The sequence below is a fragment of the Alligator sinensis genome, unplaced genomic scaffold (assembly GCF_000455745.1).
Source record: "Alligator sinensis unplaced genomic scaffold, ASM45574v1 scaffold736_1, whole genome shotgun sequence".
NCBI lineage: Eukaryota > Metazoa > Chordata > Crocodylia > Alligatoridae > Alligator > Alligator sinensis.
Genome location: NW_005842561.1, coordinates 436,106 through 456,022, shown reverse-complemented (window position 1 = coordinate 456,022; position 19,917 = coordinate 436,106). Strand labels below are relative to the sequence as shown.

At 40.6% G+C, this 19,917-nt stretch overlaps 1 protein-coding gene across 1 annotated transcript in view; it reads left to right on the top strand.

Annotated features, from left to right (window-relative positions):
- GTF2B (general transcription factor IIB) overlaps positions 1-19,917 on the top strand; it is a 32,873-nt gene that overhangs the window by 303 nt on the left and 12,653 nt on the right. The window contains exons 2-3 of the mRNA XM_006032317.3: positions 1,739-1,845; positions 16,245-16,378. Of these exons, the coding sequence (XP_006032379.1) occupies positions 1,739-1,845; positions 16,245-16,378 (241 nt within the window). The remainder of the gene's footprint in view (positions 1-1,738; positions 1,846-16,244; positions 16,379-19,917) is intronic.

The following is a 19,917-nucleotide window of genomic DNA, read 5'->3' as shown; positions in this document are numbered from 1 at the left end:
GCGCCCGTGTCGGTTCCGCTCCGGCGCTGCCACTGGATCTGGTGCTTGACCCGGTCCCTTCCGCGCCGGGAAGGGGCTCGTGCCCCCAGCTCGGCCGACTTCTCGGGCGCTGCCGGAGGAATCTGCTTTAGGCCGAGTTTTGCGGCGCTTTTATCACTGCGCTAAGTGACCCGGCGACGGCTGGCCGAGGTGCTTCAGCCCGCGTATGAGGACACGCAGGACTCCAGATGGGTGGTCTAGGAGCCGTGCTGGCTTGGCGTAGGTTTGGGAAAACGGGCATCCTCCAAGCTGTTGGACACCACTGCACAAAATGAAACCGCGCCTGCCCTTGACTTCTGTAAAGCTTGTGGCTTTACTTCTCTTTTTATTTACAATGCCAACGGCCTCTTGTGTAATGACAAATTATTAACTGGTTGCGTGTGATGCTTTGTCATTTAGTCTGGCCATATGAAACATTAGCAGCCTAGAGTATGGTGGGGAAAGCAGTTGTTTTACCAGGCCTTTACACAAGGTTTTCAAGAAGCAGCTAGAAAAAAAAAATCGTTGTATTTTTTTAATATGTAAATGACTATGTTTGTAGCTTAAATGTTTACTTTCTACATTTAAGAAATAATTAGTAGTTGGAGTATTGTGGTAGTAGTTTGCCTAGTACTGATAAGAAAGCCACTTATTTTTTTTGACCAAATCTCTCTGTTTTGATGAGTTGCTGCCCTTCATTTTAGTAGATAGCACCTATAGCTTTAATGAATTGAAGAATCCAATTAAAAAAAAAAAATTACTATACCAATTAAATGCGATCATCTTAAAACCTCACAACCTGACTACATTTTCTAGGATCCATATACTGTCAACAGTGTTTTTTATAGGGTATCTACTTGTAAAATGTTTAGTGAAAATATTTTCCCATAGTAGGATTTGACCAGTGCTTAATGTCAATATGTACTTTTATCTGTTAGCAAGATTATAGCTTTGAAATCCTGTGTAAACTGGAAGTGAATTTGGGGCACTCCAAATGCTTTTTCTTACATTGTAGTTAGTGCACATTTTGTATATTGTCTGACACTGATACTTTGTAGCTGTTTTTGCCTTGTATTAACATTTTGTTGCAGCTGGATTATTTTTCCTATTATATATTCAATTACATTTATTTTGGTTTTTAATATATTTGTATGAAGGCAGAAACAGTCCTGGAACAGGACTTTAGTTCATCCCATTATCCTAGTCGACCATTTCCTAATCCCTTTTATAAACTGGTGATTTTGTTTCTGCTTTGAGATTGCTAACGTTTGTTTAAAGGTAGTTTTTTCTTTAAATATTTCATATGATGTGGCAATGGTATTGTCCTGTAAGCAGCAATATTTTTTTTTTTTTTGTTTTCTAAAACATTGTGGGCAGTGAACATTTTATTTGAAAGACACTTAGATTTTAGATCACAAAATATGTGTCAGTCTTAATTTCTTCCAGGTCTTAGGCTACCAAATGTTTCTTATGTATACTAACCACAGCCCTGGATATCATCCAGTCGTATCATTTACATGTTTTTTTTATTTATTACTCAGCTAATTTGTGATGCAGATTAAAAATGGTATTAATGGGGTATGGTTTGAAGGGTTTTTTTCTTGCACTATCACTGAAATAGAGGTTTCCTGTTAGATGTGAATAGTCTTTGGAAACACAGACATTGATTAAAGTTTGTCGGCAGATAAAATATCTGAATATTTTTCTTTGTTTTTTTTAGTTTGGATGTTCTTCCAAGAGTAACTTGCCCAAACCATCCAGATTCAATTTTAGTAGAGGATTACAGAGCTGGAGACATGATATGTTCAGAATGTGGACTAGTAGTAGGTAAGTAATCATTCAGGTTATTGCAGTTCCCTTTAAAAAAAATGAAGACTTATTTGTTTTTACTTAACTTTTGTGTGCATAAGACATTAATAAATTAGAAGTCCTTATTGCAGAAGTGTTTTCCCTTAGCTAAAAATCTACCATTTTAAGTAGGTGTTTTTTCTGGTAATACATTATATTGTTAAACCAATCAGTTGTATAAAGTGTCTGTTGTTGACTAGAAGCCCACATTATGAAGAAGAAAGTTGACTGCTGCTCTTGAAACCTCTGACCTTTGCGGTACTAGAGGTTGACCATGTTACGTTTTAGGGTCATATTATGTAACCTGGGCACAGTTGAAGACTTGACTGTATTACGAGGCATAGCCATGACAGTAGGATGGTAGGGTGTACATTGAGATGCATTAATGGAAATGAAATATTGAGCAAGGGTTCTGACTTTTAAATCTTGGGCCTCACCTTGCTAAGAGATAGAGCTAAAGACATTAGGCTAGTGGATATCCTTCAAAATATTTTGAAGCCTTTAGTACAAAGAAACATAGGAATTGCCATATTCAGTTAGGGACCATTGTGGGAAGCCTAGACCAGAATCCTGTCTCTACCAGTAACTGGTGCCAGTTATTTCAGAGGAGGTGCAAGAAACTGGCCACAAGACACTTTAGGGAATAATCTGCTCACAAGGAAGGTCTAACTCAGTGATTCTCAACCAGGGTGCCATGAGATTCTCAAGTGTGGCCAGGATGCCTGTGCAAACATGATTTACCAGATAAACCCAGGCATATTAAATAATGATAAAAGCATTCCGACCTGTTGTAGTACTTTGGAATTCTTTGCAACAGAAGAATTGTTCTGTTACTTTTTTCATAGTCCAAAAATGAGTGAAAACTAAGAGCTGGCATTTTCCTAGGAGTGCCTTGCTTTTAAGAAGTCTGAGATCCTCTAGTTTAACTGATTAGAACAAAGATTAGACCAAAGACGTGTAGCCTCCCATTAGAGGTTGGTTTCTGTCCTGAAGGATGAGGGTTTGTATTTCTTCCAAAACAGTTATTTTTGCAAATCAGTTCTGTCATAGCTTTGGATGTCATCCAAATAAATACTAGTCATCTTTTGAATTTTGTTAGCACTTTGTTTCAATGATATCCTTTGGCCCTAATTTTACAAACCTGATATATGTTGTGTAAAGAAGCAGAATGACACCTTTACAACAGATGGGCACTTTCATTTTCACCAATCATCTCATGTTTATATTTTTTATATTATAGTACTGCAAATAAATGTTTCTGATCCGCTTTCACTATACATGTATTTTCTTGTATAACTTCCTTGTTTTTTAATACATCTCAACATTAAGGTAAACGCATCCCTTTTCTTTGCCTTTCTTCACATGAAACCTTTTCCCTAAGTCTAATCAAGTGTTTCTGAAACTTTTGATACCCCACTGCTGAGGCTATTCCTGCAGGGTCTCATTTTTGGTAACCACCTCTGCAGACCCTTCTGTTAGCCCCAGGAGCACAGGAGGAGTGGGAGGCCCTGAGCCGCATTGGGCAGCCAGATCTGTGCGCGAGGTGAGAATGGGGGAGGGGCACACGCCCCCCATGCCTCTCCCGGGGGTGCGCACAATTGCGGGAGTTGTGTCCCCTGGATGAACTGCTGGCTCTGTCCCGTGCCCTGCCCAGCCCAGGCTGTGGAGCCCCAACCCCACTCTCTCCCTCACTATGGGGCCGTCAATCTGCCCCACTACCATGCCCCTTCCCTCCCCAATGCTCCTTCACCTAACAGACTTACCAGCTGGATGGTGCTCTCCATGCTGCTGGGCTGCATATTGGCAATCGGATTGGTATCGGCCAATATGGCTGCTCAATAATCAGCCATCGGTATCTGTCCAAAAAATTATCGGTGTACCCCTTTCTGAGTTGTGCCTGATTTAGACCTGAGGAGTTAGAGCTGGTGCCATAAACAATATGTAACGTATTTACCCTCTTCAGACAAAGAGAAAACAGATTAAATATAAGTGTATTACAATAGAGAATTTTTTGGTAATTTATGTCAAAATAAGTTGACTGATAGATAGATAGATAGATATATATAGACTTTTTAATATTATATGTCTGCATCAGTAGTGCTACCTTAAGTTCTGTTCTAAACATTGTGAATTCTGCAGGTTTAGATATAAACCTTTTTCTGTCGAGCATGTAAACACCCAAAACAAGGTTTCCTATTGAAATGTGCTAAATGTTTTCCTGTATGTGCCTTACTACTATTAACTCCATGTTCATGTATTTTCAAAGTTGTTGACTGTATAAATTAAGCTGAAGCTGTTTGTTTTTTGTTTTCTTTGTGACATTGCTTAGAACAGTTCATCTTGGTGGTGTTAGTTTAAAATTTTCTCTTAACCTCAGTCATCTTGTATTTGTTTCTGTGGAAAGAGGCAAAGCGCTGCTGGCATGCAGCTGCTGTGAAATTGGTTCAGGAACAGATATTTCTTAAACTTATTCCATCAGAAATTTTTGGGTGGTTTTTCTTTGGGATCAACAGCTTTGATAAATGTATTTATTTTAAAATGATTAGAGTTTTTGGTTGCCAGATTTAATAAAATATAATAATGTAAGCATTGATGCCTGGGTGAATTATGTTAGTGGCTTGGATACTAAAACTAAATTTAGATTCTCTGTTTTTGCTCTGCTTTTGTGGAAAACAGGGTTTTCCCTCTCTTACAGGTAGAGTTCTATACTTTGCATGGCAGTAAAATTCATTTTTTGCCTTGATTGCAAAAAAACAATTGGAAGGATTTAGCATTTACTTGTATTTTGAAAAACTGAACTCAGTTTTTCTTCTTTTGACTTGCCTTTCTTAGTAGTTGAGCTTTCCCCCACATGTTGAGTATTTTGTGTTTGAATTCATTTATTTGGAAAATTATTAAATATGTGCTAAAAATTATATTAACCAGAGAGAGCATTTACCAAGCATATAGTCATAGTCTCATAGACAATTAGAGTTGGAAGGGACCTCAGGAGGTCATCTAGTGTAACCCTCTGCTCAAAGCAGGGCCATCCCCAACCAGGTTGTTCCAGCCAGGGCTGTGTTAAGTTGGGCCTTAAAAACCTCCAACGATGGAGATTCTACCACCACCTCTCTAGGCAGCCTGTTCCAGTGCTTTATCACCTGCCTAGTGAGAGAGTTTTTCCTAATATCCAAACTTAAACCTCCCTTGTTCTCCTTGTTCTGTCATCTGTCACCACTGAAAATAGTCTAGCTCCATCCTCTTTGCAACCATCCTTCAGGTAGTTAAAGCATGAAAAATAAGTATGAACTTTTAACATAACTTCCCTTCTGTTAATCTCTTATGGGCCTTTTAAAAAGGAACGGATAGAGACTCAGATCTCTGTTTTGCACTTTATAAATGTCTAGAGCAGGTAAGTTCTAAAACAGTAGAAGAAAATCTTTCCTTCAGTCCATGGAGCTCCTGCATGTTTGCTGCTGCAGATTTAATGATTGTCCTCCACAGGATATACGCTATTTCTAGGTATAAGGTGGTGGTTTGGATTTCATTTGGTGCTATAAAGTCCTGGCTCAGTGATTCATCCCACAAGCCAGTACCTCAGAATAAGGAGAACAGCTCCGTTATGGATTTTCTACGTTCTGTTTATGAATAGCAGTGAATGCGCTGATTTCAGTTGCCTGTTGGGCCTTTTTATCCTAGTGCGTGTGGTGGTAGTGGGGTGGAGTTCAGCATTGGTAAGATTGTCTTAAGAAAGTAGACAAATAAAGAAGCTAGATGCAAAAAAGTGACATTCATTCTGAAATGATAGCATTTGAATCTTTTTCTAAACACAAATATGCTGTATTTTCTCCCATGCAAAACTCCCCAGAATGCAAAACTCCCATATCTTCTTTTTTTTTTTTACTTTGCTTTATCCTTCAAAAATGATCTTTCCTTGAAAATGCTGATAAATTCTGTAAGTTATTGAGTAGTAGCAGGTAGGGAGCCTAGTGTGCTCATTGTGCACTTGTGGAGCAGGTGCAGTTTTACTTCTACCTGCCATCCCTTCCTTACTGCTATTACTATTTCCTTGCTTATAATGTCCACCCCAATTTCCAGATGCCACTTTTGTTAAAAAAGTGCATGTTGTATGCAAGAAGCTACGGTAAAGGCAGAAATCTGGTTCTGCGTAGAGGATTCTGTGGTAAAATACATTGGCACATGACTTAATTTTTGGAAAGAAGGTAGATCAAATGCCACAGTTTGGTTAAGTTGAATTTCTAATGAAATCCTCATCTAAATCAAGTGATGTAGTGTCACTTTTCCTTAAATCATTGATTTGGTTTTAAAGAAAACTTGAAACCACCACTCTTAATCTTTCGTTTATTAAGTATACAAAAGCATAGCCTAGAAGTTGACTTAGTCTGCTTTTATTGATATTTCTTCTTTGACCTTGTATCATGTACAGAATTAGAAAAAAAAGTATTCTGTGCCAGGTAGGCAATACATCCCCAAAACGATGAAGTAAACAAAGAGTGGTTGGTACTGGTTTATGTCACTACTTAAACCAATGTCTTGGCAAGGTAACACTACTATTGGAGACAGTGTTTCTAAATGGGCTTTTAAATAGATTTTACAGTTATTTAAATACCTCTTTGTTTGAAGAGCTAAAATGTTGCATTTACTAACCTGATAAAAATGGTTGTTGATTAATATTGCCCTTTTCAGTTGTATAGTATTTTTCACTGTGTCCTAGAACAGTTGTTCATTTTGCTGTTTTTTTAAGACAGATTTCCTTTACTTCTCTAAAGTCCATATAGCTACAGTGATGAATATTTTACCACTGCAAGCATTAAATTAGTCAAGGAAGAGCTCCCTTCCTCTTCAGCTGGAGGTGTCTTTCTTTTTAGACCACTGAGGCTTTTTCTCCTCTTTGCTCAGAAACCACAACTTTGTCTCCCAGGTGCTAATTTTCAACCCTCTAGCTCTGAATTACATGGTCAAGGGATCATTGGTTATCAGTGGGATTTGTGCATTGATTCCAGATTGTTAATCTGAATAGACTATAAATTTAACTAAAGAAATGGTTCGATTATTGAGATTCAAGTCTGATATAAAATCATGGGGGAATTCTTATTTTACTAACTTCACCTGCCCTACTGTCAAAATTATTAGCTTCTCTTCATAGGAAGTACAGTGTAATACCTCTTTTGTGCTTTGTATGCTGGTATGGAACTTCTTAGTTTAAAGTGTACACTGTATTTCTTTAATGCTTCACACAGAATGTGGGAAAACCTTTTGTCCAGAAGCTTCAGGCAAAGAAATATGCTATCTTGACAAATGAATGCAGTGCTTCTTTTCTTTTCTGCTACTACAGTGTGGACTGGCATGCTAGTTAGAGGGAAAGGTGATTGGAGAGGCTGGGGTGGGAATTAAAGGGGACAAAGAGTGAGCCAGGGGGATAAGAATGTGCCTAAGTTAAGTTATTCTCCCAAATAAAGCATAGGAAGAAAAGGGCATGGAATAAGCAGAAGGGCACTGCTGAGCAGTATAGATCAAGGGTCCTTAGCCCTTGGCTAGACCTGGCCCATGAGGAGCCCCGTTAGGCAGTTGCCTTGTGCATGGAGCCAGCAGAGGTGCCATGGGGCCTTTGGAGCCTGATTGTGCCACACGGGCTCCAGTCCAGCCTGTGGACTAGCCTCACATGCCTCATCTGGCCCACAGAGCCAAAATGTTGAGCACCCCTGATGCAGGTGAACTTGAGTTAGGGATGTAATTATCTTTTAAAAAAAATCCATTTAACGTACTCTAATTGTATTGATTAAATGGGTAACTGATAACACAGCAGCTCAGGCATGGCTGCTGCTGGGAGCAGCTCCCTGGGCCCTTGGTAGGGTATTGGTTCCCAACCTTGGGGCACGACCCAAATCAGGGTTGCGGGAGGTTCTCAGTAGGGTTGCAAAGCTGTACACACACTCATGCGTGCGATGGGTGGGTGGGGCAGTGCTGTTGTGCACAGAGGGGCCAATGGTGGGTCCCCTGCTCCTGGGCCACCACCATGTTCTGCTTTCAGCAGCCCCCGCAGGACTGGGTTGGGAGGTCCTGTTGGTGGCTGTAGCCTCCTGTGTCTCTACCCGGGCGTCACGTATGGGGGTTCCTCTCAAACCTCGCCGTTGTTCTTAGGAATAAACAGTTTGGTTATTGGGGTGACTTTGGGTTGGTTCCCCAGGGGGCCTCGCCTGTCATGTCTTAGATGTTAACTAATTTCTGATTGGGAGGAAGATATTTGGTCCCGCCTCCCCTACACCCCGCCTAATGCCAACAACAATGTCATCACCTGTATTGTTAAAGTTGATGTCCTGTACCTTCTCGGTGCTCTGGTTCTCGGAATTTTATGGCTGCAGGATAGGGGCGGTGTTTCTACCCTGAGCGCTTCCTACAGTCCCCTTTTCCTCCATTTTTATATATTGTCCGGCTTTGGTACCGTTCCGTCCCCCAGCGCGTTGCCTTTTTCCCGGGTTTGGTACTTGCAGTCAGTCAGCCGAGTCTGGATTTTGTTACTGCTGGGTCCTGCCGGACTCCAGTCTTCACTTCAGGCTTCCTTTGTCCACGCCGACTCTGTAAGTAAATCCTCAGGCCCTCTCTTGCCCTGTGCTCTCATGGAGACCCCTTCCTGGGGTAACCACCAGGTCCCCTCACTGGGACTGCCTCTGGGCTGGCTGGGGACTCTGCTTCTGGTGGTCCCCCGTCTGGTGTTGCGCAAAAAAAGAGGTTGGGAACCACTGCTGTAGGGGAAGGTGGTGCGGAGGAGGTGTATGTGGCAGACAGCACAGCTCACCTGAAGTGGAGGGCTAGGAGGGGGAGAGCACCTGTGAATGGGAAACTAATTGCTTAATTGACCTAGTCACTGGGCTACCCACTGTTTTTCTCTTCAGTCTCATAGGCCAGGGGGGTACTAGTCCCTACTGTTCCCCTCCCTTCCTCCTCACTTCTTTCTCTCTCTTTCTCTCTTGCTGCCTTCCAGTTCCTGCTGGGGCATCACGTGGCTTCCCTTCCCTCCCTTTCCCTGCCACACTGTGCTTGGCTCTGCTGAAGGCTAACTGGGCTTTCATATCTCTAACTTGATTTCCAACTTGCCTGTTAGTATTTTGATCACAGGTTTGTGATGATGTTAGACTGAGATTGTAAAAGAAACAAACAGATACAATAAGATAATTTAAAGGTGGTTATCAGAAAGGCAAACTGTTTGTTTATTCACAAAGAAAGCAGAAGAGGCCTTATAGTAACTTGTAGACTGGGCATAAGGCTTTGAATTAAGGGCATGTGTACCATACCTTCTTACTATGTGGAAGTAGCCATTAAAAAGGGTGATGGTTTTTCTACTTGCAGCCATGAGAATAATGAAGCATGTTCCTTCCATATATAGATATCCCCCCCTTTCTCTTTACCATCAAAATGAGGGGAAAATGCCAAATTAAAATTTTTCCTTATACTCCTGGAATAGAATCAAATCAAAACTGATGCAAAACAAGTGCTAAAAATGTGTAGCTTGTGACCAAGTCCTTAATTGACAGACATGTTATGACTCCACTCTGTAAATGAGTTTTACTGCTCACATTCAAGTCCAAATTCTTAATGAGCTACATGCTTTACAACCAGTTTTACAAGTCGTCTCCTTTGGACACTGGAAAGACGAGAAGTTCCAGTTCAAACTAGTTATTTTTGTCCCCAGTGCATCAGCCATAGAAAGGAATGTCTTGTGCCTTAACATCTATACTTCTGTAATGGTTATTATTCCATATTAGTTCACTAGTAAAATAGTCCTAGTATTATAGCCTGCAAAGGCTTTCAGCTGTGGTCTTTACGTTCTGTCCACTGAATGTTTTTCTTGGACTTGTTACTCCAGAGCAATTTTAGTGGGTGATATTTTTTTTATTGGAACATGTATATCTGGGATAGACTTAGGCAAACCTTTTGACTATCACCGTACGCTTTCTTAGGTCTCTGGGAGAAAAGCTGACACAGCAGAGCTAAGTAGCAGATGGAACAAAAGCCTGTGTAAAACTCTGCATGTAAATAATTTCTCTTCTATCTTGTTTTTATCAGGTAGCCAACAGACCAGGTTTGGGGTTTTTTTTACACACTTTAGTTCCATCTGCTACTAGATCAACAACAATGCCTTACTCCAACTTAAAAATCATTTTATGATCATTTGGATTATCACTCTTAAACAGTCCATTCATCCAAGGCTACATATGTTGGAGGAAATTATATTTATTCTAATAGAACTCTTGAGTGACTGGAGATCTCTGTAACTTTGTTTATTAACGAAGGCATACCTTTTAAAAAAGTGTTTTGAAGACCAAAGTAAAAACAGGTTGAGTTTTTATAGGGTTCATGTTTCTCATTTTAATGGTCCATTCTATCAGATCATTCCGATTGGATCAGTGAAACTATACTTTTTTCATCAAAAGATAGAAAAGTAGGGTTGAAAAGGACCTGGAGGTTATCTTGTCCAACCCTCTACTTTAGGCAGGATTATCTAAATTGGGGGTTTTCAACCTTTTGGGGTCATTGTACCCCCTGGTGGCCAGATGAGGGGGGGGGTCCCCCAGCAGCCAGTTGACCCTGATCTAAATCATCCCATATAAGTCCTTATAACCTATTCCTAAAACCACATAATCAACTCTGTTTTACAACTACAAGGCATATTGCCCCCAAATACCCTAACCCGTCACAGGTAAAGCAAGGGAATGAGGGCTATTATTGTCCTGCTGCTGCAAGAGTTATTAAATGCACTCAAGAGATCCAGGCAAGAGGGTGTACCCCCCAATAGTGGTGGGCAACTGTCCCCACTACCTTTCCCCATCTGTACCAGTCTGTCCTGAGGGCAGGTGTGTTTATTTTTTTTCTTCTGATCCTGAACACGGCAGTTGGTCAGACCCTAAGGGTAAGACCTAGACAAGAACTTCCAGATATTAGTCCCAGCAGGAGTATTGGCACACTCCAGTCAAAATCCCTAGCCATACCTGTAATCAATACCCAGTGCACCTAAGGAAGGCAGAAAATAAAAAACCTACCCCTGATACCATCAAATTATACATGTTTCTGCTTTAGACTAGGGTGTGAAATATCTAGTAAAATAGAAGATGCCTTAAAAATTAAACTTACGACATGTGGAAAGTGGACAAAAGATAATCATGCAACTTTTGATTCTGTCTGAGGTTGTGATTTTAGTGGCTTGTAGAGATAATTTTCAAAGTGTGGTTTTGGTTTGTAGTATACATGTAGGTATACTATGTATTTTGATAACGTATATGCTTATACTGTTTGTGGGATATAAAGCTGTAAACTTTAAATTGGGCCTTTAAAGAAGTACTAGTTTTTTAAATATTTGGAATTATTAACTTTCTATATTATATTGGCTCAAGATTGTTAATTACCACTTGCTAGATTATTTATTAACAAAGACTGCTGCCTGAAACATTTAATCTTAAATATCCCCTGGAAAAATGGCCAAGGAGCCTGTATTGATGTGGAAGATGGTCAATGTTGGTATTCATTACACAGTTTTTCTCAGCTTGCTCAAGCTTCTCAAAGTCTTGGGATTTCACTGATTTTAATTAAATAATTTCAGTGATCACTAGATGGCAGCACAATCCTTAATTATATGAACAAAATTAACTTTCTATTCATATAACCATTTTAAAGTTTACTACTGTACTTGGTGCTTTATTGTAAAGTAAGTAATTTATGCAGTATCAGCAGAATTCACGGATTTGAAATACCAGTGTCCATAAGGTGCGATACTTGATGCAAATATATTAAAGCATAACAAGAAATTGCAATATTTCAACAAAGATAAATTCTTGAATGTTCTATGGCTGGTAGGTTAAGTCTGTTGTTATTTCAGATTTTGTTTAAGCATATTCAGTTTATGATCTATGAATCTGTAGTTTTCTTCATGTTGCAGATAAGTTACTTTGTCAAGTAGAGATCAGAATCAATGAATATGTATCACCCACTCTTATTATAATGGCAGATAAGATCTGGATACTCTGATAAGCTGTACTTTTGTAAAAACATTTTCTTCATTGAAGAGCTACGTTTTCTATCAGCTTTTTCTAATAATATATTTCAAAAGGTTTCCATAACATACAAAGATGTTTCTTATACTAAAATTGAAAAAGTGTGAAGTGACATTCATTTTAGATGTTGGCTTGAACAGAACAACGTATTCCTATAGTATTACCTCCACCACATTTGGCAGTGTACAAAAAAGCAAAGCTTGATCTGAAGTCTTCTATTTTGAGTCACAGTGTTGCATTCTATTAAATGAACTTTTCAGATGGTGACTAACCTGAATTTAAAGTGAAGTTCATTGTTTGTATTTGCATATGTCTAATTGACTTTAACACTTGGACTGTATTTTGAAGAAGTAACTGCATACTGGATGATCTGTTTATAGATTAAAATAAATGTTTAGCCTCCTAATCTTGGGCTCGGGAAGATACTTCGTTGAAACAGTAGTGAGGTTCAGTTTTGTAGGTGCTTCAAACAGGAAGTCCACTTAGTAGGATGAGGCTGAGGAAATGTGGTTCAGTACTTGGTCTGGTGACTTGGCCACAAAACTTTCATTGTAAATTCTGTGCCTTCCCATTGTTTTCTACACTTACGTTAAAACTTCGAAGTCTTCTACTTTCATTCCAGGGCAACACTTCATTTCTGGTCTCTAAATTTACATTACAATGACTTGATTTGTTTAAAGAATCTTTGTCCTTTCTTTAGTTAAAATGGTAATTTGCTACTGGCAGGAAAATATGTATTCATGGTTAGAAACACTCATTGGTTGGTGTCTATCCAACTCAAAGTGGCGGTTGGCTGATTTCGCTGGGTTGGCCGCCAATTTCATGGGCTTATGGTGGGGAGGGGGCAACACCACTGAATGGTTGAGGGCTTTACCACCCCCACTTAGTGAGGGCTTTCTGTTATACAGCCCTGCCCCTCACCACTGATTGGCTGAGGGCTGTCTGTCATACACATTTGCCACTAATTGGTGGAGAGTGGTGGAGCCATGTGACAGGCTGCCATCAGTAAGTCAGTGGTGAGGGGCAAGGGTGGCAGCCATCTTGCCTGCTCACATTTGTGCTGGTAGCCTCTTTGTGCAAGGCTTTTGGCCACTGGGGAGCCAGCATTTTATTTTTGGTAAGTTTTTTTTCCTACGTGGCTTTCACAGAAATTGCCTGGTTTTGTAAATGCTGCGAAATCACGATTTGAGTAGGTCTGTACTCATTGGACTTGTTTCTTGGCCTATGTTAAGAGGTATGGTCTGTTCTTTTCATTCTTTTTGGTAGGAGATGACTGTTTAGGACAGAATACATGTCCTAGGACCTTTATGTATTTTCAGTGAAATACTGATTTTTGACATAGAATAAACAATCACCCTGTATATATTTAATTTCTTCTCTGTGTGTAAAATACTTGAATGTTACATCTCAGTTCCACAAATATATTACACTCAGTGGTTTGTTCTAACTAATTTTCTCACTAGATTGGTGTAGTAATCTTAGTCTTCTGCTTCGTAATATTTTTGCCAAAGTAGGCAGTGATAGAACACTTTTCATTAGAGCGGGAATAGCTCATAACTCACAAGAGGCAGATCCCTGAGTGAGTCATTTAGGTCATTCCCACTTGTGTGGAAAAAAATTACATCATTGCCCTGTACTCAGTGTTCTATTTATACTATGCCAGAATTTTAAGTACATTTTGCTTTTTTTAGATGCTGTAAACAGTATTGGAGGGCTGTCTTGAAGTAAAGTTACTGCTAGGCCATAGAAGGAGCACTACTTAATCAAATATTTACAAAGAGTCCGAGAGCCAGAAAAGCATGCTGTTTGCTGATTTTGTTAAAGTTTGCAAGGGGAAGATTTGTGTAGCGGAAAAAATGGATATCTGTCTTCCTTACCTTACATGCAGTGTTCTCAGTCTTTGCTTTTACACTCTAGAAGGCAGAGCTAACTGTTGCATTTTTCTTTTTCTTTCCTTTACAGGTTTTTTTTTTTTTTTGTCAAAGCACTTAAATATTGAGGTAAAGCTTAGATCTGAATATAGTTATGCCAGACAGTTTCCTATAATAATGGACTGTTAAATTAAGTTTAGGTTATTTCAGTAAGGGAAGTCTTTCACAAATAACTGCTATTTGTGTTAACATTTTAAGGATTTTTATCTCTAGTTATTTAACTGAACGACCTTCAGTCATGTATATTCCTCACATAATCTTTTACAAAGAGAGAATTCTTCAGAGTCTCTTTCTCCCTAAAAAGAGAAAATTACATTTGCATCCTTTCATTGTCCTCACTATGTTTATTCTATTAAGTCTTTGAAGGGCAGCTTTGTGTTTCATAATTTAAGTAAATATTGCTACTTTTGAGTTCCACTGTCTTTCTATTATTGCTCATGTTATCCCAAGTGCATCTGGATTTCTTATTCAATGGCTAAATAAATAATTATTTTCTTATGCTACAGCCTTGCTACCTGACCTGCTTCTGTGAGAGTATTAAGCAATCATCATGAGTAAAGCAGCCTCTACAGTCTATGCTAAGCAGATGTCCATTCTGGAAATTTGTCATTCAGTCACAACTATATACTCTTTACAAATGTTCTTTTGACAAGACACTGAAATTTCTTTTAGAAGGACAGTGTTGCAGAATCTTTCCTTAAACTTTGTCTGCGCTAGTTTATTTCACTGAAGTCTCTTTCTAATGATACATGAATAAAATTAAGAAATTAAATAATAATTAAAACCCAATAATAACTAGGTTATGTGCAGTATATCTCCACTTCTCTCTTGTGCCTTCTGTAAGCTTAAAATTAGTTGCTAGTAGAGCTGTGCATGTGAAGTCCCATAGCAAAAATGTAGCTAATGAATGGAATAAGCTATACTAATGAAAGAATAGCTATCTGCATTAGAGCTTTTGCTGATTTAGCTGAGTTGATTATGGGTATGACCTTTCTTTTGCTATCCTAATCAACAATGCTGACAGAAATTGAATGCAGACCAAGATGACGTGCCAGTGAGCATGTCTACATTAGACATTTACTGTGAGTACGCTGATGAGCTCCACAGTAAACATCTTGGTGCTTACATGTGCAGAGCTATTCAGTTGGAGTAAACTAATAAACCCTGCAGTAGGGTAGTGCTTCTAAATACAAATACTATCCTGCTGTGGAGTTTTTTCCTCCAGTTATTACTCTTTAGCAGCTTACATGTAGATGCTGACCCAGCTGGGTGCGACACAAAGGGACTTCAGTGTGGGGGCTGCCTGCTGTCTACCCCTGCACTTGAGCACCCCTGTGACCCAACTAACCCCTCTGCAGCAAGTTAGGTTGGAGCAGCCCTAGGCTAGCAGGCTAACCCCTGGATCCTGTTAGCTGAGGCTGCTCAGACCTGGCTCTACTTACTGTGATCCCAGGAGCACATCTAAATGCAGCACCCAGAAGCAACAACTCTAGCACAATAAGTGCTGGAGTTTATTGCATTACATTAAAATACACATATGGACGTGCCCAGTGTTTTACAATTTTTGAAGCTTCTACATCATCCAGGAGAGATTTGGAGTAGAGAAGAAAAGTGGGGTGGGGAAAGCTGTATGCAAGGTACAACAACATATATCCCCATATGTTCACTCCATGGTCCTTTGTTGTGGTGCAGCGGTGGAAATGCAAGACGCTATGTAAATTAGATGATCTCTTCAGATAATGTGTTTAATGCTTTTTCTGCTTACTCTGAATTAATCTGTTAACTAGCTGAAGAATTGTAGGGGGAAGCATTTTAAGTGTTGCTCATCCATGTTGTGTGTGGTGCTGCAAAATATTGAAACTATCTTCCAGTCACACTTGGTCAGAACTTGTATGAGAACCCCAAGGAACAGAACTGGTGCATAAGCAGTAGTGATGTTTTAGTAGTTGGCATACTTAGCTTCAAGTTTAATATTAACTACTGTCCTAAGATGTCCATAGACAGCTCTGGGATGGGCCTTCTTAAAACCAAGATCTCAATTCCTTTTTTGTTCATGAAAGATTCCCTGGCATATTGCAAGAATAGGAAAGTTAACCCTATGAGTTCTGGCTAAATTCCTACCCTACTTACATTCTTCCTCTCTGTGTAGTTTCATTTACTACATAAAGCCTCTCTGTAGCTTTCACTACCACTTTTTTCTGTTGGCTGCCCTTTACCGTTACTCTGTAGAGTTAAATAGGTGCTGTCCACTGCCCGTCCCACATGCTATGTTGGGGGAATGACATGATCTGCTTGTAACTGATAGATCAGAGAGGTGAATTGTGAGGCTCAAAGTTCCTGAAGCCTAGTGAAATAATGTATTACAGTGGGACAAACTGCTACTATTTTTTTTTTAACCCAGGTGACCGGGTCATAGATGTAGGATCAGAGTGGAGAACTTTTAGCAATGACAAAGCAACAAAAGATCCATCTCGAGTTGGAGACACCCAGAATCCTCTCTTGAGCGATGGAGATTTGAGTACAATGATTGGCAAGGTAACATTTAATATATTAAATACTGGTGGACATGGTAAGCATTTGTATGTCAAGTGTATATGTTGGCCACAAGGAAGCTATGCTGTGGTATCAATGTACAATGAAATGCAGTTAGAAAAATTCAATGAGCCAGCATTGAAGAGTCCTTAGGAAGTTGTACTGATTTAGATTTGGAGAATTTACTCTCTCTCATTTTGAGTAGATCAGAAAATATTGAAAATACAAGCCCCACAGTTTTGAGGCATCCAGAATTAAACTCTGCTTGGTTTAAAAACAGGTGTTTTTTTTTTTAAGAAATGCTTTATCAAGTTGGCATTGATGAGATGAGAAGACAAACGTGCATGCAGTTATCAGGATTGCTATCAAGCTGTTCTTTCATAATAGTATTAAAAGCACCAAATCTGGAATTCTTCTTTGGTTTTTGAGGCTATATCTACATGGTAAATGTCCCATCCCTGGCATTTGTGTCCTGGCATGTGATTGGGTGTTCTGAATAGGCTGCTTCTGAAACTGGAAGTGACGTAGCCATGTCTGCGCAGTACTTTGGCCAAGCTAAAATATTACTGAGTGATGAGGCCAGGTTGCATGTCTCCAACTTAATTAGCTTATCAACAAGGTCATGTTGATGTGGCTACATCGCTTCTGGCTTGGATGGTATTTTATCCATAGCAGCACTGTGTACTTGAGTATACAGCTGCTGGGGTGGTAAGTTTAGTGCACAGAGGTATCCTGAAGTAAATTAACTGCGTTTGTCCTGGTGTCCTTCCATGCAACTTTTTATTTATTTTTTTTAAAGTGGGGTAGTGTACTTTGTATAAGGATTCTGTGTTAGCTGTTTGTGAGGACTCGTCCCTGCTACATGATATGGTTGATGCACGTTTTGTATTGTAGAACCCCAGATTATGTAATTGCTTGTTGAGTTTTGGAACTGTTTTGTTGTTTATCCTCCTTCAGGGCAAGTCAACAGCTTTCACTCATGGTTAGAGTAACTAAGAGTCAAGTTTCCATTCAAGCATGGTTTTTGAAAAGCACAAAATTTGTAAACAGTCACTTAACTTGGTGTGTTAATGAGTCTGCCTTGTGAAGGGCAGATCAGTGTTAGTCATGACAGCTTGATCCACTGTCATGCCTTAATATAGACAGGTCATAATGGAAAATAAACTTGTTCTAATGTCTGAAGTTCTTCAGAAGGTATGTGACTTGCAGAAATGTTTTAGTGTCTCTTCAGTCCCCTGAAAATTTGAAACAAGATATAATGACCAAACTAAACTTGCTCTTGGAAAGATCAGTCTCTCTTTCCTGATTATTTCTGTCTTGTTGTATGTGGAAACATGATCTTTCTCTGGAGTAATGAGTTAAGCTTGTTGAAGTTCCAGTTGTTATTCAGTCAGCAAGGTAAATTGTGTACCATCTAAAATGAATTACTTGAAGATGCTGGCCTTTAAGAAAAAACTGCCTTTCTAGTCATCATTTATTGTTGTTTATTCTGAGAACTATCTTATAAAGGTGAAAAGTGTGTTTGGGTTGCCGAGGGTTGCTTGCTGAGCTGTGTTTGTGTGTGTTCTGAGCAGCTGAGAGGGCTGATTGATTGCTGTCTGGGTGCCACAAAAGGCCCTAACAAAGGGGCCTAGCCAGTCCAGGCCCAGGTGAGGTATATAGGAGGCACTCCAAGAGATCAGGGGAGCATGGAACAGGGAGAGCAAACAGGACAGTTTGCAAGCAGTTTGCAGGTCTGGCAGGGGAAATACCATGACTGAGGTAATGCACTTAAAATGGCACCGTGTAGTGGAGAGTTGCACCCTTGTCTGCTTGTGGACAGGACTTCCTATGAGAACTTCATAGTTAGCTTCCCACTGGCCAGGTTCCAGTGGGAGGATCTTGGCTACATGCCAACTTTATGGAAATGGGAGACTTCTTCATGGCTTGCCATCAGCCATGTGGCCACAGGAGCAAGCAAAACTGGGGCATCCAAACCTCAAGCTTTCAGGCTTGGGCCTGTACATAAGATGCCTGCCGAAGGACTTGGATGCACCTGAAGCCCCAGGTGGGGGGTAGAGGATGTTTGCTTGTAGTAGGGCCACATTTGGTTCTTGAATGATTCACAGGTTTGGATTTGATTTGACTTGGAGCATGACAAAATTTCCTTTATAAAAAAAACAAAAAAACCCAAAACAAAACAAAAAACAGTTTGCAGGTCAGTTTGCTGCCTGCCTCTATGAAGGGAAACTTATAAAATATTTTTTTTTCTTTTTTTCCTTAATATATGTAATTGAAACAAACTAACCTACATAGTTGTACTTTAAGCAGCTAAAACTCAGCAGCTAGACCAATACTTGTTTAACTAGAGTCCCTTGTTAAACTAGAGTCCAGAGTGAGGGGGAGTTTGCTAGGGAGTTGATTTGGAAACTCTCTTGCATTCCTTCAATGTAAGCTTGCTGAGAGGAAAGGTTTGCAGGGAAAAGGATCCCTTCAGGATCAAGGAACAGCAAGCAGGCCAACTACAGAGGATTTTGCTAGAGGAGGTCTGCTTGCAAAGAGGCAGGAAGTGAGGGGCAGCAGATTAGAAGACCCAGGGAGATGGCTGGAGGATGTTGCAATCCCAGAGCCGCTGCCACTTCCAGTTCTTCCTCTGCTTGCACCTGGGAGGTGTCTATCCAGGCAGGATTGCACGCTGTCAAGGCTTCCACCCAGGTCTTGGTTTGGTGCTCTGCAGGCTGTGGCTGGCAGGTTCCTTCCAGTGTCAGCCAGGTGGGGGAGTGCCTGCGATTTGAGCCATGCCTTCTGGTGGTGTCCCTCTGGGAGAGAGCCACAGGAGGACATAGCAAGGCTCTGAAGCATTCTCTGCCACAAGGACTTCATTGATTCCATGCTTGAAAAAACCTAGGATTGTGGAGGAAGGACTGCTAGAGGCAGTGCTAGAAAAGGAAGAGGGCATGGACTCCCAGGAAGGTGGAAGCTTGCGACCTCTGGCAACAAGTCGTCATCCCTACATGCAGTGGCTTGCCTGGAGAACAGATCTGGAGCGCTAGCAACAGAGGAAGAGCGCATTCCATTAGTGGAAGAGGCCAGGCCAGAAATCCCTGAAGTGGGGAGTACTGAGACCACTGCCATGAAGAGGAAGTGATTGGTGGTGATGGTTGGAGACTCCCTTTTGGAGGGGATGGAGGGATCCATCTGCTGGTCTGACCTTTTGTCCCGGGAAGTCTGCTGCTTGCCTGGAGCCCAGATCTGAGATACCACGGAAAGGTTGCCAAGACTCACCTGACGCTCTGACGACTACTTCATGCTGCTCATCCATGTGTGAGCACCAGTGATACTGACAGCGCAGACCCTGAACAGCTCAAGAATGCCTACAGGGCTCTGGGTGCAAGAGTGAAGGGGAAGGGGGCACGAGTGGTGTTCCCCTTGATGTTTCCAGTCAAGGTGAAGAGCCTGGACAGGAGCGGATGCATCTTGTAGATCAGGGGTTGGCAACCCCAGGCATGCGTGCAGAGCATGGCACACGAGGCCATTTTCCTCGGCATGCCTTGTGGCTGGGG